At 43.8% G+C, this 23,308-nt stretch overlaps 2 protein-coding genes and 1 pseudogene across 2 annotated transcripts in view; 2 read left to right on the top strand and 1 right to left on the bottom strand.

Moving 5' to 3' along the window:
* Window positions 1-9,507, top strand: part of CNNM2 (cyclin and CBS domain divalent metal cation transport mediator 2) — a 182,125-nt gene extending 172,618 nt beyond the window's left edge. The window contains exons 7-8 of the mRNA XM_043982743.1: window positions 3,584-3,768; window positions 4,976-9,507. Coding sequence (XP_043838678.1) covers window positions 3,584-3,768; window positions 4,976-5,185 — 395 coding nt within the window. The 3' untranslated portion in view covers window positions 5,186-9,507. The remainder of the gene's footprint in view (window positions 1-3,583; window positions 3,769-4,975) is intronic.
* LOC122740488 lies at window positions 530-1,337 on the top strand (annotated as a pseudogene).
* Window positions 9,508-18,329: 8,822 nt separating the features above from the next.
* Window positions 18,330-23,308, bottom strand: part of NT5C2 (5'-nucleotidase, cytosolic II) — an 84,278-nt gene continuing 79,299 nt past the window's right edge. Inside the window, exons 14-17 of the mRNA XM_043982741.1 lie at window positions 22,660-22,711; window positions 22,477-22,537; window positions 22,184-22,360; window positions 18,330-19,758 (exon numbers count right to left, since the gene is read on the bottom strand). Coding sequence (XP_043838676.1) covers window positions 19,513-19,758; window positions 22,184-22,360; window positions 22,477-22,537; window positions 22,660-22,711 — 536 coding nt within the window. The 3' untranslated portion in view covers window positions 18,330-19,512. The remainder of the gene's footprint in view (window positions 19,759-22,183; window positions 22,361-22,476; window positions 22,538-22,659; window positions 22,712-23,308) is intronic.

Below are 23,308 nucleotides of genomic sequence, written 5' to 3'. Positions count from 1 at the left end.
GAATTTTAAGCAAATGATTTGTGCAGTAACCACTACATACCAGTATGGGTTCACAAAAAAATCATGCCAAACTAATTTCTTGTGTAATTTCTTCTTCTCCTTCTTCTTTAAATAAGATTAATAGGTCAAGGAAATGCTGCAGACATAGTATATCTTGATTTCAGTTAAGCATTTCCAGGTTATTGTGTTCTCCTTATACCCAAGGTAGACTAACATAGGCTGAATAATAGTAGATAAAGGTGAATTTGTAGCAGGTTAGACAATAATCCACCAAAGAGCATTAAATGTAAGCTCCCTGAGAAACAAAAATGTTTCATTTTTGTCTTTATATCCCCACGGTGCCGAACTTAACAAATGCTTATTTAATTGAATTGTTTAATGGATCATTTTCCATAGGCAGGACAGGTTCCTAAAGTAGTATGTTAAAGAGCTCTGAGGTACCTGGCACTATCCCATTAAAAATACTTTTATCTGTCGCTGCTGCCGCTGCCTCATGCCCTCCACACCTCATGCCCCATTCACCACTGCCATGTCCCACTACCTGAGCCTGCCCAACGCATCCCTGTTTGTGAGGAATGTGGCCGATGACACCAGGTCTGAAGACTTGCACTGGGAATTTGATAGTTACGGTCCCATAGTTGATGTGTATGTGCCACTTGATTTCTACACTTGTCATCCAAGAGGATTTGCTTATGTTCAGTTTGAAGATGTTCATGATGCTAAAGATGCCCTGCATAATTTGGACCGAAAATGGATTTGTGGACATCAAATAGAATTGCACAAGGGGATCGCAAAACACCAAATCAAATGAAAGTCAAGGAAGCTGAAGAAATGTATAAGGCTCCTCTCGCTAAGATGACCATGACAGATATAGGTGATCCAGAAGCCAAAGTTACGAAAGGAAGAGGTCTAGGAGTTGTTCTTTTGATTACAATTACAGAAGATCTAATAGTCCTAGTGGAACCATCTTATAGTCCTAGTGGAAGACCATGCCGTAGCAGAAGCCATTCAGACAATGATAGATACAAACACCGAAACCGGTCTTTTTCGAGCTGTAAATCCAATTCAAGATCACAATCCAAGTTCCAGCCCAAGAAAGAAATGAAGGCTAAATCACGTTCTAAGTCTGCATCTCACACCAAAACTAGAGGCACTTCTAAAACAGATTTCAAAACACATTATAAATCAGGCTCAAGATACGAAAAGGAATCAAGGTAAAAAGAACCAGCTAGATCCAAATCCCAATCAAATACAAATCCCAGTCAAGATCACAGTCTAGGTATAGGTTAAAATCTAGATCGAGGTCTGGGACTAGTCCAAAGTCCAGTGGCCACTAACAGCATAACCATAATGTTTTTAGATATGTATCATTCATTTACTCTTAGTTTCAGTTTACTAAATTATCAGGAATACAGTGTTGCAACAGTGCTTAAAAACACACAAAATCCCCCGCAAACTTTTACTTTTGTCAGTTTTCCCTGTAGCAGGCAATGGTTATTATAATTAAAATTAAAATGATACACTGTTGAGAAGCCAAAAAAAGATTTTTATCTATGACATGGATGAAGATGTAACAAGTATGATTACTAAACATGCAGTTGCCATGAAATGGGAAATGTGAATATTCTATTGGATTCCAGAAGTGAAGATTTGAGGTCTTGAATCAGACTTGGAACAATGACCCCACACTAGAGAGATGAAATTTAACAACAGTCAATATAAAACCTTACCCTTGGTTTGAAAATTAAAATTTAGGGAGCAGCTAGATGGTACAATGGATAAAGTACCAGCTCTGGATTCAGGAGGACCTGAGTTCAAATCTGGCCTCAGACACTTGACACTTACTAGCTGTGTGACCCTGGGCAAGTCACTTAACCCTCACTGCCCCACAAAACAAACAAAAATTAAAATTTGCCAAGTAAAAAGTGTAGAAACCTACATTTAACAGCTGTTTGTGTGGGAAGACTCTAAAAGTTCATTGTAATGTGACTGCTAAGTAAATGACCACTTCATTGTCATCTTGGGCCTTTCTGTCCACTCTACTAACCAGCAGCTTTCTAAAGTGTTACATTCAGATGTGAGCTTCACATTTTAAGAAGAATGTTGACCAACTGGAGTTCATTCAGAGAAAGGGAGTCCAGACTGGTGAAAGATCTGGAAAATGTCTGTGAAGAATCACAAAAAGGAAATGGAATCTGGAATCTGGAAAAGATCATGAAAAGAAGACTTGAGGGAAGTTTGATCCTTGTCCTCACGCATTTGGAGGACTATCGTGTGGAAGAATATTAGTGTATTCTGTTTAGCCCGAGAGGGCAGAACAAATACTGGAGGAGGAAGCCTGGCTTTGGAGTCAGGGGACCTGGGAGGAAGCCTGGCTCTTTGACTTACTTTACAAGGGCAGTTAATCTGGACTAGTTGATGCCTAGCTCCAAAGCCAGGGATCTCAAGGTAGAGGGAGACAGATTTGAGTGTGGTATAAGCACATACTTTCTAACAGTGAGCTCCCTGGTGCTGGAAGTCATCAGTGAGGGGCCGGATGACTTTTTGTAGGAAGTGCTGTGGAGGGAGCAAAGATGGATTGGTTTGATCAATTCGATTATATTTGAAACTAAAAATTGTCCTCCTCCTCATTTCAGTGAGAGAAGGAACCTTTAGACTCGGTTTGTCTTCACTTACTTTGTTCTTATGCGAGAGATCTGCCAGGCTATACCCTGAACAGAACTAGACCTTTGTTGTTGTGTTTGTTATTTAACATTACCAGAAAGGCTGCTTCTAGTATCTTCAGCCTTCATTTCCTCCCTAGCCAGGACTTCAGCTATTATCTGGCCCTCTTAGATTGTAAGCTCCTCGAGGGCAGGGATAATTTTTTTGTTTGTATCCGTATCCGTGATACCTAGCATAGTACCAACATAGTAGGCCCTTAAATGCTTGTTACTTGCCTACCTTCAAAATAACCCTGAGGGTTGGCAGTAAGTATATAGGTTAGGGCCACTAATCATCTGATTGGGTTAGGCCATTGGGACAATTTGGTTATGAAATAGTGCTTTACTGGTTAAGCAAAGATACAGAGTGATCGTTTATAGCAGGTTCTGAAGAACTGATTGTTCTCAATCTGAAGGATAGCTTTTGCTTATGATTAACAGTGACATATCCCCAAATCCCATTTGCAGTATCAGCAAAGATCTTTGCTCCATAGTTTCTCTTGTCCATTTTTAGTAGAGTTAGGCTCTTATTCTAGTCAAAAGTACTACCCTTTTAATGACAAACAGCCTCGAAGTCTTTGCTGCTAAGAGAAGTAGCCGATGGAGTCATTTTATGAAGCCAACTGGAAGGCCAGTGTAGGCATTCACTTAGATTAGGGCCTAACATGTCGTTCTATGGCTGAAATAGATAGCATCGGTCTGTTGTGTCACACACCAACAAATGGATTCCAGTTCTGTGAATTGTGACTTATAATTAGATATGCCAGGCTGGTCGCAGCCAACCATGCATTTATACATATGTTTTATTCAGAAAACAAAGAGCTGATTTCATTGGCTACTTCTCCCCCAATTAAATTTGTGTGTTTTACCTCCTTTCACAGCTGAAAACAAGTCACCTCCTCGTCCGTGTGGCTTGAATCATTCTGATTCTCTCAATCGAAGTGACCGGATCGATGCAGTGACTCCAACACTAGGGAATAGCAACAACCAGCTTAACTCGTCTTTCCTTCAAGTGTACGTCCCTGATTACTCAGTGAGAGCCCTCTCAGACATTCAGTTTGTGAAGGTAGGAGAATAGTCACCTGGCTTAAGAAACAAAAATTTAGCAGGAATCTTCTCTAATGGGGACCCATGTCACTGCTAATACTGACAGGATGTATCAAAGGAAATGTCCGTTTTGTCATTTAAGGAGGTGTGACTTGGAGGACAAAGACCAGACCAGAAACCCTGGTTCTCAGACATCACATAGTGCACACATCAGTATGTGTCTAGTGGGCCCAGAGAGTTAGAGACAATGAAGGCCAGCATGGCCTGCTTCGTGCATACTCCTTTGGGGTTGTTTGATTTTTTTTTTTCCCTAGGCAGCCATGAAGGAGGCATGTTGTAGGGCTGGGTAGGAGGTGAAGGGCATGCTAATTCTCTAAGGAATTGGATGTAACCACATCTTCAAGGGTGAGGAAGGGAAAACCCACTTTTCTCCCTTTAAATTAAGGATGGGAAAGGAATTCACTGTGCCTTCTATCAAATACATGAAATGATTTTGTCTGGAGAAGTCAGCCTTCTCTGACATAATTGGGCTCTTCTCCCTTTTCTTCAAAATCCTACAACCAGTTTTTTAAACCAATTTTTTTACTTTGGATCTCCCTTAGAAAAATGACCCAAATTTACTCTACAAGGATGTCCTTCTTTTTCCAAGAGAAAATATATAGAAGAGAGAATAGACGTGATGCCCCTGAATTTACCTAAAAGATATTGCCATGCTTCGATACAAAATCAGGGAGAATTTTCATCTAGGAGTCCTTATCTGTTCCACATCAAATGTCAGTCTTCTCCTGTCTGTTCTACTTACATTTTCTCAAGATAACTCCAAATGCTTATCCAACGCAGTCTTCACTATAATCTGTATTTGTCCAAAGAGAGTGACTTGAGACACCTAGGAACTTGCCTTTGTAATCATGAAACTTGATAATGATTTTGTTGGGAGACAAACTTGATAATGATTTTGTTGGGAGACAGGGTTAAGTGACTTGCCCTCAGTCACAGAGCTAGTAAGTGTCTGAGGCTGCATTTGAACTCAGGGTGGTGCCCTATCCACTGTGTCACCTAGCTGCCCTGATGATCTTTATACTGAAGCTTTGAGGCATCGGAGAGCAGGGGGGCCATATCTGATACATTCTGTAACGAACAGAACCAAAAGATTGAGTTACCTCATTCTGCTTCTCCCCGCAACCCCTTGATTTTTGTTTCTACTCCATCTTCTCTGTCTGCCCTAGATCACAAGACAGCAGTACCAAAATGCCTTGATGGCATCCCGGATGGACAAAACTCCTCAGTCTTCAGACAGCGAAAACACTAAAATTGAACTGACTCTTACAGAGCTGCATGATGGGTTGCCAGATGAAACGGCTAACCTGCTCAATGAACAGAATTGTGTGACTCACAGTAAAGCCAATCACAGTCTGCACAGTGAAGGCGCCATCTAGGACTTCTCCCCAACCCCTCTCCCCCTTGATTGTCATGGTCTGAAGCAGTGTCTCGCTCGTCACTGCTCTCCTCGGTCTCTTCAGCAGGACCCCCTCCGGCCCACTCCCTGTCTGACTGCAGCTATTATTAGTATGTGCTCCTCCGCCGTGCTGCCTCCTGCACCGTTCTGAGACCAAAGACTTTGTGCCCTTCCTGGGGACAGCAGAGGAAGCCATGCATGGGATGGCACAGGAGGCAAAGACACAGAGCCACCTGCCCAGAAACAGGGAGCCCGATTCCAGGTGTGTGCTTCCTCCGGCTCCAACAGAATCACGTTTATTTTTCCGGCCAGACCTTTTATCCTGGTTCATTTGCCTCCTTCTTAAATAAGCATGAAGAAGTTTAAAATTGTTGCAATTTATTTTTTCAAGAGATCATGTTTTTAAAAGTCTTTTGCAGAGTTTTCAATTGTTTTTGTTCTGTCTGAACTCTGCTGTCATCCCATGAACTGATCCTGATACGGTGGCTTTTGCCCTTCCATCCCAGCAGCCTCCTGCGTAGGCATCACCATCATTCCCGTGTGAGTCCCTCTCTACTTGAAGGACACAGTGAAGAAAACTGGGGTCAGTTTAACCACCACAGGACCTACCAAGTTTGCTGTGGTACGGGAGTGGCCAGTGGGGAAACTGACGCTTAGCTGGGCCTCTTTCCCTCAGGAAGTCTTAGAATTTGATTTGGAAATGTGGTAGGGAATTTTAACAACAAAATGTGTTTTATTGGATTTTAAATTTGTTGGATGATAGAACAACGGGCCTGGGGAATATACAGCCTATCAGACTGGCGTTCAGCCTAGGCAGGGATCTCAGGTTCAGGTCAGCCTTCCTCCCAACCCTGGGGCATCCCTCCTCTGATGAGGAGGGGGAGAGGACAAGGAGACCACCCACCCGTTCCTCAGCTTTAAAGAGTTCTAACTCCCTTCCCCCAAACCTCATTGTTGTTCATCCAAGATGCTGCTAGACTGATGCCAAAAGGAAATCTTCTCTGGGGCTTTTCAATAGAAATCCAGTATGGACTCCGCCTCCTCTCTACACTGAAATCTGCCTAATTGTCTGAGAAGGCGTTTCCGCTCCAGGTTGTGTTCTTCAAATAACAGTATTGGAGCCTCAGTTTCTAAGGGGGTGGGGACTCACTGGGGACCTTTCAGGGAAGCAGCTCTTGAGTTTTCCCTCCTTTCCCTCTTCCTGTTCTTCCTGATGTCGCTTGGTGGCCAGGGCACGCACAGAGAGCCACCAGCACTCGGGTCAGCGACGCCATCCCTGTTAGATGGTCAGCAGAGCTGTGGGACAGGACAGCCTGGGCCCCTCACGGGTTTCCAGAAACCAAATGCGTATTATGGCCAGTATATGTGTATGTTGCTTCTTGTTGACTACCAAATGCCGTCATCTATTGTCAAATTAAGGCCAATGGGCATTGCTTGACTGGTCTGACTTCTGGACAAGCTTAAGGGAAATGTGCCTTTTGATGGCAGTATTCATATATTGAAATGAAGCAGTGCTGACCCTGGCTTCCATATTGACTCTGAGTACATATTGCATCCAGACACTAGCGGCCTATGTAGCATTTCCTTCTTTCCTTGTCCATTTTGTTTATCCTCCGTTTGACGTTTGATGTGGTGGGGCTCCCCTAAGGATATTTCTATTCATTTGGGTTCTGAATGACCCCCAGCTGTGGTATATTGGGTTCATCCTTTACGTGGAGGGAAGGGAGGGGGGTTTTCTGAGAAGATGCGTCATTTCAGCCACAAAATGTGACAGGAAATGGAATGTGTCACTGCCTGATTAAATGAGCAGTTGAGTTTAACCCAGTGCAAGGACTTGGTGTTCTCCCCAAACTGCATTGTTAAGTCCAGGATCCTCCTCACTGGCATGGGCTACAACCCTCAGGGAGAAGCTCAGGACATACTCAATAAAAGGGAGAATGTGATGCCTCCACCTATTTCAGGTAAAAGGGGATCCGGGGACATCCCTCAGCAGGGGTCAGATCTGCTTATAGCAAATTCCCTCCTAGACAAAAGATTTTCAGCTTCCTGATGGGCTCTGAAGGGACTGATGAATAGAGCAGTTTGTTACCTGTGAAGAGAAGGAATTGGGAGAGGTACCCGAGAATGTCCTTTAATGGAACTGACCTGAGCTCCAAGATAGAATACTCAGAGGCAGGCTGCTCTGTTGGTCTTGGAAGACCACTGATCCTTTGACTCTTCCCAACTTCCTGGAACTTCAGCTTTGCCAGCTCTCAAAGTTCTTTCCCCCATCTCACCCTAGTCTGTTTCTGTCTTTGCAAATACAGCCCTGCCCAAGACAAAATTTCCTAGAGAAAAGCTTCATGTATTAATGGCCAAAAGAGAGCCCTTTCCCCTAAGGTCTAGTGGTTTTGCTGTTGTCTCTGATCAGAGCAGTCTGTTGGTTGTGAGACATCCTACACTATTGTGAGATTTGGGGGGACAATCTAACAAAAGCACTTCCTGCTTGCTTGACTTTGGGCCCAGGGTGGCAAAATCCCTCAATTAATTCATTTTTATTCAGTGATAGTTTACTTTTTGAAGATGTTCTTGTGTGGAGGAACTCATGGTCAGGAAGTAGTCCTTAATACAAATTTTACCAGATTTCTGTCCCACATGTTTGGTGAATATCATTTCCAACTCATTTTCTGGAAATGAAAGCCAACACTCATTCATGAATATTAATATAAAACATCATGTGATCAAACATAATTTCTTTTTGGTTTTTGAAAGTATTTCTTGACTAAAATTTGAATATATGAGCACCTCTGGTGTACTAGGGATTCTGACCACTTTTAGACAATGCTAAGAGGTCTCATTCTTCAGTATCCCCATTCTGGCCTCATTTCCACTTTGGGAATTGACACCATTATCCCTCATTCTGATGGAGGTACCCAAAGCCAAGCTGAACTCTTTGGTTCATGCCTCCCCAGGACTGTTTTAAGACTTTCTCCTCCAATTTCTGCCAGGTATTAAATGACATGGATCCGTGATTTATGTCAACCAAATAATTACACCAAGAAGGGGAGGACAGTGTTAGTAACTAGTGTCCAGAACATCTGGGAATAATCCTCTGGGATTATTCAGTTGGACTGGAGTCTGCTGAGAAGAATGAAAAGCAGATTGGCTTTCTGAGGTCTGAAGGGATGCCTCCAGCAGACGGGCTCATTACTGCCCCAGTCCAGGAATTGGGAGCCAAGGATATGTCCAACAGAAACCCTTGAGAGAGGGGATAGGTTGGGAGCCAGAGCAAGACCAAATGGTGGGACCAAGAGTTGAAAGGGCGTGATTCTCTCAGGAACAACATAGTGAACCACTTCAATGATGTGAAAGCCTTACCTGGGGTAGGATCCCAAGTGCTCTGTCATTCTCAGGGCCTTCTCCTTTCCTCTACATCTGGCTCCTGCTCTGTACTCATCAGACAAGGTGAATTCCTCACCAATCATTGGGAAACAAGGGCACAGGATTTAGTCTTAGAAAGTTGAGTTGCTAGTCGACTTGAGTCTTAGTCTTTACCAAGTTTGTACTCATAGGAAAGGATACAGCATGTGGCTGTTTTCTACTAATCCAACTTGGCAGAGTTCTTTGAGTGGCACAGGAAAATTGAACAGGAGCCCCTGTGTTCATTTCAGCCTGCATGAGGTCTTTGCACCTATTGGCTCAGCACTGTCAGTCTGAAAAGATCATTGTGAAAATGTGAGGTTTTCTATTTGACCAAACAGACAAAGCACTTGGCAAACATTTCTTAAGACAAGAATTTGAATCCAGTCGAGACCCAGAAAGTTCCCTTCAAGTTTCACAACATAGGTCCTTATTTACACAAGGTCATGGCTCATTAGCCCTCTAAGCTGGCTCCCTGAGCCTGATAGTAACATTTTTAGACAGGCAACTGCAGTTAAGTTCAGGAAGATAGGCGTTGATGAATTGGCAATAGGGCCCCCAAATATCACTTGTCATTTCATCCATTAATATGTTTACCAGAAGGACAATCCCAGCTGGACTTGCTCCCTGGGGTTGGCAGTGGAAATGCCCTGGAAGGTCTGTAATGGAAGGAGTTTCACTTTGTCCCTAGTGATTGAGAATGGAGAAGTTGATAAAAGTACATTTAGAGCATTGCCCTGGGTTGGTTTTATCTTCTCAGTGAATTTTTAATTGGAAGAATAATCCCCTTCTCTGCTCCAATCCTAGTACCAGAGAGGGAGTATTCTTAGATGAAAGTAAATTTAAGGAATAGGAAAAGAAAATAAAGAGATGGTAGCATGTGCCTTGTGTGTATGTGTGTGAGGAGAGAGGGAGGGGGGAGGGAGGGGGGAGAGAGAGAGAGATGAATGAATGAATGTGTGGTTAGGCAGAAGTGTTTGAGGTGCCATGTTGGGGGACCCTAGACTCTCCAAGACTAGTATGGTAGGATTTCCAAGTCTTCTGATTCATCACGAAGACAATCCTTTTACCTTGAACTTTTTACTAAGCCATTAAATGCTGGGTAAACAAGTTTCCCTCCGTTAGGTTTTCTTCAGTCACTTTAACTCTCTCCAGAGTTTGAGGTTTGGGTTAAGTTGGGGAAGATTCTTGGCATACTATAAGGTCACAACATGGACAGGAAGGAGAGTCACAGAATCAGATTTTTTTTTTACTTGATCCTACTTGGATGCATTCCTCATACCTCAGATTTATAACTCCTTGTTTTAATTACAATTTCCATTCTCTTCATCAAAGTTGACTTGGAAGCTGAATTTGGAAAAGTCTTCTAAATTAAAGTTTATTCTGTACCCCTCTTTTTGAGGAGTGAAAGTTAGCCCCCTGCCAAGCCTACATTAGGAAGGAGCTACTGATATATCATTCCAGGGGTCACCCTCTACCCTACTTTTTAAAGGAGGCTTTCTATTGCTATAAACAGTCTTTTTCTAAGGCTCTGAATGAAAAAAAAACCATTAGGTGCTTCTTTCTGGAAGGAGAAATGGCCACTTTTCTCCCTCTGTGTCCATCTGCCTTGAGGTTCACTTCCTAGAGAACCTCTACCAGCCACCTTTCCAGACTGACAATGCTCATCCAGAAGCTGAGACTAGGCAGCTGGGCTTCTGAAGCTAGTCCTGGAGAGGAGGCGTTGCTTCCTGGGAGCTTTCTCCAGAGAGGAAGCTTGGCTGCAGCACTTTGACCATCTCCTCCTTCCTTCTCTCTCACCTAGGGAACTTGCATGCTACTCTGGTCTCTGGGATGTCAGCTCAGCTATGCTGTCATATGCTGGAGCTGCCTCCATTATCAGAAGGAAACTAAGACTGAGTTGTACTGAACCATTAAGTAAACAGAGTCTCTAATCAGAGCCAGCTGATGTTTGGGGTGTATTTGTGTTCATGCACAGACATCCATGCCGCCTCATGAGATCTGACTCATGGTACAGAGCATTGTAGTCAGAGCCACAGTTAACAGGCTATATGAGAAGTGCTGTCCTCCCTCTCTGAGACAGGTACCCTTCAGGAACCTGACCTGAATGGATTGATATGGGAGTTCGATCCTCCCAAGAATCTGCTTGGGCAAAACTACTGAATAATGCCAGGAAGGGGAAGAGGCTGGGGAGAATCATGGGGGCACCTGAGAACTGGGGCTTCTCCAAGGATGGAAGTGGTACCGTCGGTCATGGGAAAGCAGGGAATCTGCTTGGAATTAGCGGTAGAGGCAGTTCACATCCATCACCACTACTTCGCCTTTCAACAGTTGGAATCTAAGATGCCCCCAGACTGGGGGAGGTGAGAATAGTGAGTGAGGTACCGGCCCTTTTATTCCCATGGCTAGTCCTCCATACTGTCTGGCTTTACCTTAGTCTTCACATGTCATCATTGCTCCATGCCAAGGTCAGTTGTGAAGGGGTTTAGACCCTGGAGGGGCAGAGGGTGAAGTGATGACTTCTTATTCCTGGAATCCTTTAAATCCTCAACTGTACCTGCTGTATTTTATATTATTATTATTATTTATTATCATGTAAATACACCCTTCCTGTCTTCTTACACAGTTTAAGGTAAAGAATCCTCCCTGATTTGTAGCCCTTACGTATTTTGAGTCTAGGACTTTGCTATCTCATTAGGCAGGAAGGGAAGTCATACCCTAATTTTGCCCCCATCAGCCTGACCGCAGGATCTTCTCATGCCCCCTCTTCTAGGGGTAGAGGTTGAGTATGGAGACTATGCTTTTACCTTGCAAGCTACAATCGCCTCATTAGGAGACCTGTCGTGACTGGGTGAAACCCTTTGGAGAAGTGGGGAATTGTCTCCCGCTGAAGAGGCATTTCCTCAGTGTCTTCCCCCTTGCTGCAGAGATAGTGATGGTTCAGGGTACTGGAAAGAACACAATTCTGTGTTTTCCCTCTTCCCCTTCAGGGAGTTGCTCTTAGATTTAATTCTCTCAGAAAAAAAAAAAAGCCCAACTTGGAGCACCTCAGCACATCGTTAAAGCTGCTTTCAGAGTCTAGGGAATGGGGTGAATTGAGGCTCTGTGGAAGAAGCTTGGACATTGCAATCAAGGAGACAGTCTAGAATGATCTGGGAGTTGAAAGGCTGGTGGGGGGAATGACCAGGATGGGGTTGGAGGAGAATACATGATGATGCTTTATTCAATTGATAACCAACAATAACCTGGGGATATTGGCAGTTGTTAAAAATGGCACATCAGGCAGTCTTGGCCTCACCTCACCTGGCCGTGCTGGACGAGCTTACCTTTCATTTCCTCTGCTGAATGCCAGGCCCCCAAACCAGAATTGCCTCCATTTCCCAACATCGGATTGCAGAATCTGTCTGGAGTTATGGAAGCCGCCTTGCCCCATTTGGGGTCCTCAAATGCCTTTTTCTTTGATTGTGAGATACCCATTTTCCCAAACAGTGATCATTCCCTTGTCAGCTCAGAGTGGCCAATACAGGCTGCCTCGGCCCTTAGAGAGGATCCTTCTGGGGGTCTGATTTTCAGACTCTGGTCTTTGTTCATTGTATCAAAGTATACATTATGTGCTTTTCTGAGATGGAGGCTTCTGAATCCCAGTCTTTGGGGCTGTGTCCATAAACCTGACTAAGCACAATGACAGTGATGGATGATGTGTATACATTTCATAAGCTGATTGTCATAATGAATGCATTTTATAATTCAAATGATGTTGTAGATTTACAATCTCTCCTATTTATTTTGTACTGATTTATTTGTATATTTTGTGATTTGTTTAAAAAGGGTTTTATTCTTTTTAGATAAAATGGTGATTTTTCTGTTCAATTTTCCGGTGGCTCTGTGTTGTTGCCTGTTTCACAGGATGCTAAAACCATGTATTTTTCACCCCAAATCCTCTCTGTGCTCTGCTCAGCTACGGACAAATAGAGGTTTTTCTGCCAGCCAGCCAGCTGAGCAGTTTCCTGGCTTGAGCAGTGCTACTCACCTGCCTCCGACTCAGAGTCTGGTGAATGTGACTGCGGGCTAGTGCTTCCCTTCTCTTAGTAACATCATAGACTCCATCCTCCTCTCTCGCCCCACACCCAGCACGCTGATCTGGACATGAGGCTCCACTGGAACTTCTCAGAGTTCTGTAGAGCATCCAGCCCTCCTGGGCCACTGGCTATCCTGAGCAAAGCACCGAACTGCCCAAGAGCTCTGCACTCAGATCTGATGTGCCACCTCCCTCAGAACCATCTGTGCCGAGGAAGGAATGGACCCTGAGGCTCACTTAGGAAGTAGAAGTAGCCAGGGCAGGGCAGCAGCACATGTTGGGGGCACTCGAGGGAAATCAAGAGAGAAAGCAGTTCCCCAAGTCTTCAGCCCTTTTGGTCTTCAGAATCCTGTCTGGCATCTGTTGTCTGACCTTATCTCCTTCATCTCTACTTTTCTGTTTCTTTCTTCCATGAATCTGGCTGGGGAGCTCACCTTTCCAGTATCCTCTGGCCTTGTCTCTTTTCATCTGCCTGAGGTTTCACATGACATTCTCTGTAAGAATCCAGCTTCTTGTTGCTCAGTCCTTTCCTTTACCTACTGTTATGTTTTGATGTACACCTCTCTTCTTTGCATTCTGCTGCATTTGTTTTCCATTTGTCCTGTGGTTGGAGACCTCTTCTTAAGGAAGAGCTAGTGGCCTTGCCTCACTTTGATTCAGCCCTGCACCCCATCCTTGTCCCCAATCACTTTTCTGGAAGCAGATCCGTGCACCAATGAAATCTTCTTTTCTGAAGGTTATTTGTTGTCCCTCTCTCCCTTTTCATGGTGAACCTGCCCCCTCTGGCCGGTGCTTTCCCAGTCATTTACTTTGTCTGGTTCCAAGATTGACTCAGGAAATGTGTCAAGGGAAGTGGAGGAAGTGATTTCTTAACTGTGAGGACAACTACTTTGATGCCTGGGATGTTCCTTTGCATCCAAGGGTGCACATGGTTGTCAGTTCCTTTCTAAGCTTTATCGTGTGCTTTGGGGGAAGGGGAGAGACAAGGTTGATTCAATCGACCAGATGCCCTCCCAGCACATCTTTTCATCTCAGCACGTCTAATGATGGAACCCAAATCAATCAAAAGATTCTTTGGCGAAAGTGATTGGAGCAAAAAGATTGACTAGAGTTGGTTTCTGGAAATTGTCCTTTTATACTTTTTGAAAGGTATTGACTTTAATAAAGAGATGATTCCTAATTAAAGCCGAAAACAGTTGAATTATGTTGAATGGCTAATAAATACTTTTGCTTTCTTTGTATCCTGGTTTCATCATTTTCCTCCAACAGGACTTCCACAAACATTGCTTTCTACCTGTTTTCACTTTCTAATCACCTTAGAGCCTACGTGGTCTCAGTACATGGGCAGAATTCTTCAGTTTGTAGGTCAAAGAACAGAGCTTTCTAGGAAAGCCCAGGAAATGTAAAAGCCAAGGTTGCATAGTGAGATTCTTATAGACAATTGTGTCAAACTATCACTGGGGTCTAAGCAGTCTAAGCTTTGAGGAAATGCTAAGGACCATGTTCTGTAAGCAGTGGCCTTATCTGAGGTTCTATTAGCTTCAAGAAGGAGAGAGCACCAGAATCTGACTCCACCATGCATTCACCAGAGCAAATTCAGGCGAGGTCCTCAGTATCCTTAAAAGAGAAATAGTCCTTTTGAACTACCTACCAGTGGTAGGGAGGAAGGTGCTTTGCCAGTCTTAAAGCACTCTCTCTCTGTGAGTAGGCCAGTATGACATCTATGCAGTGCTAGGTCAGACTGAGCCACCTTTCTTCCCATAATGCCTTCTGAGCAGCACTGATTGTTGGGTAAGTTGGAGAAAATGGTGATGGAGATCTTAAGACAGAACTACTAGGGTTGTTTTGTACCAGTCCCTCAGAAGGGGCCTTGTGGGAAAAAGGGGAGATATCTTTCAAAATGGTCACAGTTTTCACTCCTTCAGTTTTACTTAAAAAGTCCTAGTTGGAAATATCTCAGTAACTCACGTGACTTGGGAAGCTTGGGATGCCATCTTCCATGGAAAGAATTTGCACAGCTTAATATCCAGAGTGTGTGGGAAGACTAGCCTTGCTCAGCCTCTAGACAGTACTTGTACAGTTTGTCTAGACACCATGTAGGGAAGAGGACCCTGAGAGGACAGAGCATTTAGAGAACTATGTCTATCTAATTTAGAATCTAACACTATTCCCTAGGGCACAGTTTTAATGTATGAGAAATTAAAGTTAGAGAAAGGGGAGGATCATAATGTTTTGAAAAGTTGTACGGTGGAGCATGGAGGATTGCACCGCAAAGGATATGGAAACTCGGGGCTAAATCCTCTGGCTTGTAAACAAATAACTTCTGCTTCTTTCTCATCTTGGATGAATTCAATACAAAGTATCTCATCGTTTCACATTTCTGTTGGTAATATTTAGAGAATACTTTTGCCTGGACAAAATGGATATGACCTTAGGAATACCAAAAAAAAAAAAAACCCCAAAACACTACGCACACCATTTTGGCTGTTCTGTATTCCTTCCTGACAGGAGGGGATAGTAAGATGCTGTGCCGCCTTCATAGATCCTCCTGGTGAGTTGATTTGGGGGGGAGGTCAGTTTAGGGTGTCACTCCTGGCTCTCCTAGCAGTCTTCTTACTGCCTTCTGTGCTTCAAGCCACCCTATGCACATGGGGCAGGCAGCTCTTACACGTCCTCTGCTCATGACATTGCAAACCACCTGATATGAGAACTAGTGGCTAAACCACCAACTCATGTTTTGAGGTTTGATTAGAGATCAATATATTTTGGTCTGCCCCTTGAGATTTAGGTTTTCCACCATTCTAGTGTAATATGTGTGAAAAAGATTTTAAAGACAAAGATATACCTTATTATACATCAGAAAATTCATCTGGGAGAGAAATCCATCTAATGCATGTGGGAAAGCCTTCAGAGATCAGGGATATCTTGCTGTACATCACAGAATTCATACTGGAGAAAAATGCTATATATGTAATGAATATGGAAAAGCCTTTAGACAAAGGGGAACCCTTCATGATCAGAGAATTCCTACTGGAGAGAAATCCTATAAATGTGATGAATGAGGAAAAAAAAGTTTAGGTTTCTCTTTCAAAGATTCTCTCTTCTAACAAGAAATGATAAGGCTACTTCCTAGATCTGTGTCTAGTATCAAGAAACTGTGTCAGTTTCCATTAAACACAAAAACCTACTGAAGTCTTTACATGATTTTGACTTAGAAAATAAAAATGGAGATCAGACTTACAGCCCCCAAGACCATTCATCCTTCATGCTGTTAACAGGGGTGGAAGAGAGAATAGTCACATGAAATTGACGGTAATCATCAATCATGTCCATCAAGAACGATTCCATCCTTCCTTTCCCTCTAGGGATTAGCTCTTTAACATGACAGCAGTAACTGCAAAGATTTTTTGGGTCGGGTATGCCACTTTCCCACCCACCGCCAAATTGAGGTTAAATAGTTTCCATAATTCAGAATCCAGACAAAGTCCCAACCCCACTGGCACAGTCCTGAATATATTATTTGTTTGCAATTGGGCTATTTGTGGTGAAAGAGTATTTTCAGATTCCCTGTTGGTCCTATAAAAACTGTGGAGACTTTAGAGTTGTCGACCAAGTATTTCTTAAATAAACTTGAGTTGGAAATCACTAAACATGGTCAAAGGACTTTTTGAACCTCATGTCTAACTTTTCCTCTGAGCAGCATTAGCATATCTGTCAAGAGTTTGTGTAGGCCTAACCTAATCCTTATGGTATCATAGCATTCTAGATTTAGCATTGGAAGGGGGCTTAGAGATCATGTGATCCAACGCACTCATTTCACAGATGAGAAAATGAAGAACAGAGAAGCTGAGTGATACGCCACAGGTCACAGACATAGGGAGAGGCCAGAGTTGAGCCGAGGTCTTTGGCCTACACCTCTGGGGCTCCTTCCACCATCCCACACTGTGGCTTTTTGTATTAATAGCTCTGATTAGAGCAAGAGAGTGATGAAGAAGGGCAACTTTGACAATTTTCTTAGTTTCTTTCACAGACTTACGGACTTCTTTGAAATGTACAAACCACAATACCATTCAACAATTGCTTTGGTCACCTGGAGAGAAAAGCACAGAACCCAAGGGCTTTTCTCCACTAGGAAGTAACTGTCTCTTCCTGACAAATGCAGGAAGTTCTTTTTTTTCTCTCTCAGCAGCTGAGCAGCTGCTGGTTAGGTAAGAGATAGACTGCAGGGATGGGTTCGGTCTAGCATCTTTTGGTTCTCTCGCTAGAGAAAGGGGCACCTGGAGATCCTAGTTAAATGATCAAGCAAGAGGTTCAAAATAACCAGCTGTGTTCTCAGAAGCCTCGGTCTGATGTTCAAGTGAAAGGGTTGCCACCCCCCAAAGAGGAAAACTGGAAGCCTCCCAATCGGGAAAAAGCCCCCAAATCAAAATACTTTGTCACCCTGCAGGGCTTTTCCTCTGCTAAGGAAACTAGATGAGGAATTAAAGGCTCAGGTGTCGTAAGGGACAGCAGAGAGAGAAGAGAAAAATACAAAACTCCCGTCTGTCTGTCTGTCTGTCTGTCTGTCTATACCTGCCTGATCTGTGCTGCCTGTGGGAAAAAGCCCCGTCTCGGGTTCTCTCTCTCTGCCTCACACTTCCCCAGGGTATGATCCTTCTGTAAGGGAAGCACAGATGGAAGTGGCATCAAGCCCTGAAGGGATAACTGAGATTCTGCAGAGTTGAGGTTCTTCAGGACACCTAATTATTCTGATTGATCGTTTCCATCTCTCAACACGGGCTATGTACTGGTTGCTAAGGCCTCATCTGAATCTGTAATAAGTTTGGTGGGAAAACACAAGAAAAGCTTAAGACTAATTAATAATGCTCTGATCCACAGCGTAAGAAGCAAAAAGGCAATGAGCACTTGTTCTGGTGAAGAAAATAGGAAAAACTAATTGCAAAAATGCAATTCTCATATAAAACTGGAGTCACTTTAGGGAAATTTTACTTCTCTATTATTTGTAGAAACTCTGGGGCTTTGGTGACTCATTCACTCATCAATGAGCAGCTAGGTGGCACAGTGAATAGAATGGATAGATCTGGTCTCAGACTCTTGGCAGCTGTGTGACCCCAGGCAAGTCACTTCACCCTGTTTGCCTCAGTTTCCTCAGCTGTAAAATGAGCTGGAGAAGAAAATGACAAACAACTCCAGTCTCTGCCGAGAAAACCCCAAATGTGGTGATTTTTAGAGACGGACATGACTAAACGACTGAACAACATGCACTCACTAAAACTAGGAAACAGACAAGCTGCCTGCCAGTGTTCTCACCTTTCATAGTTGCTGACTTTCACATTTGCAATACCTTTTCTAATCTGCTTATTTTTCTAAAAATTCACAAAAGGTTCAAAATAATCCATGTTGATTACCAGCAGAGAACAAACACATGGATGTAGACAGAGAAACCCTTGGTGAACAAGTATAGCCTGAGGCAACAGATGTTATACTTGATCAAAAGGAGTGAAGCAAATCTTTGTTTCACATTTAGCATTTCCTTTGTCCTTTGGAATTCGCCTGTGTAAAAAAAAAAAAAAAATGGATGCCGCTCACTATGTCAAAATGTACCTGGAAAAATTCAGTTGTTACTTGATGAAAGGGTCAAAGTCGCTATTATTAGAAACATTACACTTTATTGAATTCTAGAGATGCTAACCCCATTGCCCTCCCCTGCTGACCACTGACAGAAGATTGGAAGAAAAATAAAAGGAAAATATTGAAACAAAAAGTAGACTCTTGTGGTTGACAAGGCCCCCTGTATCTGTGAGGCCAGTGAGCTGCTGTGGGAGTGGACCCTGAGGGTGCAGTGAGTGGTGATTTCAACTCGTTCTACAAATCAATAACAGGTTTCATTCTGGAGTACTGGGGTGTGTCTACACTGACTGTGCCCTGGCTACATCTACTGCTAACCACTGATTTCACATGTTGGGATAGAAAAGGAATCCTCCCTGCCCATTTCTAGGGGTTGCTGCTTTGTCTTTGGGCTGGGCTGGGAGTGTTTCAGATTGACTCTGGAGAACATCTTTGGAAAAAGAGTCAGCTTCTGTGCTGTCAGGGTGAGAATGTGAGAGTGCCAGCAGCCTGCGCCATAGGAAGCAGAATGGGACACATGCAGCCTGTGTCAGGTGGTGACAATTAGGAAGTGCTACCAAACCAAACCTAAAACACAGACAAGATGCATTTCTAAGCTACTGACTCAGAGCCATTCAGCACATTGAAAAGCTTAGAAAGGGAAACTTGTGCTTCGCAAAGGACTAAATTTGGTATTGGAAAAAAATACATTTCCCCACTGATGATATACAATACTGTGTAATGCACTGAAAGAGATGGGTCTGGAGTAACAGCATGATGTGTTCGCATACAGTGTCTTCACACTGTCTGCCCCCTTGCTCTGGCTCTACCTCCCCCACAAGCCTCCACTATTGTTCAGTTATTTAGATAGAAACCAATGTAGCACATTGTTAATGGACAGGACAAGGGGGCGGTGTCATAACCAGCAACAGGAGGGAGCCACCAGCATGCAGTTGGTTCTGAATTCACTCTCAATTCTTTCAAACAGACTCCACTGGAATTTTGAACCGTCTGCAAGGAGTGCAGATACAGAAAACTAAAACAAGGCTCACTATGATTAGAATATTTTTAAGTCTTCAGAAACTTTCCAGATGTACCTTTGGTGGAGTCCCCTCCACCCCAAACCCCACCAAGAACCCAAACAGGGAACCATCCCCCCTCCTGCTGAGCCCTGACAGAGCTTGTTCACTGGATAGTTCGGTGTTTTCTCGATTCCTTTTTTCTTATTCCTCTTCTTCCTCTTCCTCCTCCTCCTCTTCATCATCATCTTCGTCATGGCAGTGTGTAATCTCCTGGGGGGCCAGTGGGAAGAGGTTGGGAGGTTTGATCTCGCTGATGGAGCGTGTCAACTGGTGCCGTTTGTAGTCGGTGTCTTTAAAATCCACAGATGTACGGTTCCGTGTAGCGAGGGGGGACTCCATCTCGTTGATGTCCACATGGATGTGCTCCACTGTTGATTCATGAGGCATCTAAATCAAAGCAAAAGGCTCAGAAAGAAGGCAAGGTATTGTATCTGCTTCCACAAGCCCCCTCTCTGTCCCTGGCCACCCAGAACAACAGCTAAAGTCAGCAAGAGGACGAATGGCACGCCATTATAAGCGCTCTCTTAGGGCGGGACCTGCAGCAACTATTAAGGGAAAACAGTACTCTCCTGGTGACTGAAATTGGGGGACAGAGGGGCAAAGAGAGAAGGAGGAATGCCTTGCTTTGTAACTAAGCATAAAACTCCATCTAGGAAAGAGAGCTCTGAAACAGCACCTGGTGTTTGGGGTGTACTATGTGGTGACTTTGCACAGTTCTGCCTCACTTAAATCCAATTCACTGCAAGTCACAACATCACCCTGATGTCATGATCCTCTTGGGGAACGAAGGACAACAACAAAGCATTTCTCTCAAAAGCCAAAGAGGAGGATCTCATACACTCCAGCACAAGTAATACAGTAGCTTTGGGGGAAAATGATAAAGTACATACAAATAATGCCATACAGTTAAAGGACTAAGTAATGTCTCTTCTGAAAAAGGTCATTTAAAGATGATTATTCCCATTTATATAGAAGAGAAAAGGAGATTTAACCAGGTTATGTGACTTGTCCAAGATTGCACGATCAGCAGTGGTACCCAGGGTGCCCTCTTGTGCCACACAGCTTTGGTGATGACTAAGTTACTGCATTTCATCCCAAAGAGGGGCAGGTGGGTCTATCTTGGCCTTCGGTGAGAAAAGCCTTTCACTCAGTGACTTGCCATTCAGACACATGACTTCCAAAGACATTCTAACATGGACTGGTCCCTTGGGCTACAGTCATTCAAGCAAGTTGTCATAGCGTAGTGAAATTCTCAAGATGGACATAAATTTGGTCCTATACGTAGGCACCTCAATCATATCAGTAGGAATTCCGAAAAATATTTCTGGCCCATTGGTTTTGACACAGGATTTGACCTATCCAAAGAGGATATGTACCACTCTCCTGTCGTCTTCTTACCAGCAAACCAATTTCTCTAGTTACATCAGACACTATCTGCCTGGGAGTGGAAGCAAACAATGATAGGTGGACAGTCCCCCACCCCCACCCCGCCACCCCGGTTTCAGGCAGCTTGAACTCTGTTTAAAAGAAGATTCCTTCCATGGCCCTTTAGCCTGAAACTAGTCACACCTTCTTGGGTGACTTAAGGGCTCAAAGGTATTTTTCTCATCTAAGATTCTCAAGATTCACAGCCCCAGGCTTTATCTGGTGGCTAGAAATAAGGGATACAGCTTCCAGGGAAGGCAAGGGGATCCCTCCCCTAGGAGCCTGTACCATCATCATTTTCTGAGCTCACTTGCTCCCCCTCTATTTTGCTTGCTTTACAATAACAATGATTCCCACTACTACTTTTACAACAGACATGTATAATATTAACACCTGAAATGTAAAGCATTTTCTTATCTCTAATTTACAGATGATGAAACTGAGGATGAGAGAATCTAAGTGACTTTATCTCCCTAACTCCAGGACTAGTATTTTACTCACTCACTACATCATGCTGCCACCACCAGAGCATCACATGTGGCAAGAGAATATTCTTTGGAGAATTGTAACCCTGTTTTCTCCTCTTTTTGCCCTTTTTGAGTTCTAAGCAAAATCCACACAAACGTAGAAACTCTTCTATCAAATTTTATCATCTACAACATGGCATTTTGTTCTTTTTCTCTAGTAGAAATCTGCCTTTTGCCCATACATACCTTACTAGAGATCAATAAGTTTTGTGGTTAGGACATCTGAGGCTGGCTAAGCAGACCCTTGGCCTGCGACGGCTACTCACTGTTCTATTCCTCTCTGGTTAGCTTAAGAGGCACTGTGAAAGGCAGACTGGACATGACAAGGCTTTAGAATCCCATCTTCATACAAGTCAGAGATATGTTTGCTCCTTACCTCCCCAGTGCCTAAATAACTAAACCTCAAATATAGCCCATGGTCATGCCACCTACCTCTCTCTCCCCACCCCATTCAAGAATCACTCTAGTTTACTAAGCAACTTGTTAGCTAAGAATCAAGAAAAAATGATGACACAACCTCCTCTGGGACCTTATTTACATGATGGTAGAGAACTTGAGATGGGCAGCTCTTTAGGTAGAAGTGGTGCTGTGGAAAGAGCAATGGAGCATGAGGATGACATGGGTGCACAGTCCAGTTCTGACATGTAGTATCTGTGTGAACTTGACCAGGTCACTGAACCTCTTTGGGCCTCAGTTTCCTCATTTATAAAATACTGTGCTACAATTAAATGATCTCTAAGGTCGCCTTCAGTTCTAAAATCCAGTCTTTGTCTCCTGTTCAGTCCAACAAAGTGGTGGCAAACCTTAGTCAGAAAGCACAAGCGTGATGAACAACACATCTTGGAAATATGTGAACTCACCAGGACATGAGCAGCTCTGAAGAGGTAACTGAACGGATAATACAGGAGGTTGATAAAAGAGGCAGCATAGAGGTCTGCGTAACGCATCACTTGACTGGCAAAGAGCGTCTGCCTTGAGCCACTGCGGAAAAGACTTCCCATCATCCCATAGCACATGTCCATGTCATGAGTTACTTTCTAAAGGCATAAGACAAGATTCATTCTCAGTCACTCTGTTAATACAAGGAACATGAAAACTAGAAAATGAATTTACTTTTAAAAATGATAATCCTGAAGACACTCCCACTATGTACCTTAATTCTTCTTTGAATGGAGCTGATATCTGGGCGCTCATTACTGCTGCTGTCCAGGTGCCTGGGGGCAAATACAAATCCAACAGGAATCTTTAGATGTACATTCCTCTTAATTACATTCTTTCTGTCCAGAGGGATTTCTTGAGGAGGAAGAAATTCTTAAGAAATAAGATGTATACTTACTTATAGAGTTCTGCCAAAAATATATCCAAGCTCTGCAACTCCTCAAAAAGTGCTAAGTAGAGTGAGAACAGAAAAGGAAAACGTTTTAGATCATTTACACAAAGGAGAAGCATCGGTTTTCCAGCTGCTGCTAAAACTGAGCTGAGGAAAGTACAGGAAAGAACAAAAAACAAAGCCTGGGGTTGCCGTGCAGCGTGGCAGCTCTCATCCCCTGCCAGGAGGCCCCCAGCCAGCCAGCCTGCCAGCCGGCTCTTTCTGCAGCATGTAGCACTGCCTCCCCGAGCCCCACCCCCCACCCCTCCCACCCCACCCCCCGGCCTTTTTCATTAGCTCCTCTTCCCTCTCCTTGTTCCTGAGTAGGCTCCCAGGTCCTGCCCTTGATCCTTCTCCGTCTCCGTCTCCTCTCTACATTCATTCACCCTGATGACTCCAGCTGTTCCCTTGGCTCATTATCTTATGCATTGATAATTCGCCAACCCATGTTCCTTCCATCCCCCTTCCTCCAAAGTTATGTCCAACTGCCCGCTGAGTCTCTCCAACCGGAGAGCCCCTTATAGCTTAAAATGAACGTGTCATCTTCCCCTCTAAATCTGCCCTTCCCTAGCTTCTCTGTGTCTGCCGGTGGCACCACCAACCCCTTGGTGATGGA

This window comes from Dromiciops gliroides, chromosome 2 (assembly GCF_019393635.1).
Source record: "Dromiciops gliroides isolate mDroGli1 chromosome 2, mDroGli1.pri, whole genome shotgun sequence".
In the NCBI taxonomy this organism is placed as follows: Eukaryota; Metazoa; Chordata; class Mammalia; order Microbiotheria; family Microbiotheriidae; genus Dromiciops; species Dromiciops gliroides.
The sequence above is the reverse complement of the archived record's forward strand: the minus strand, read 5'-3'. Positions and strand labels throughout refer to the sequence as shown.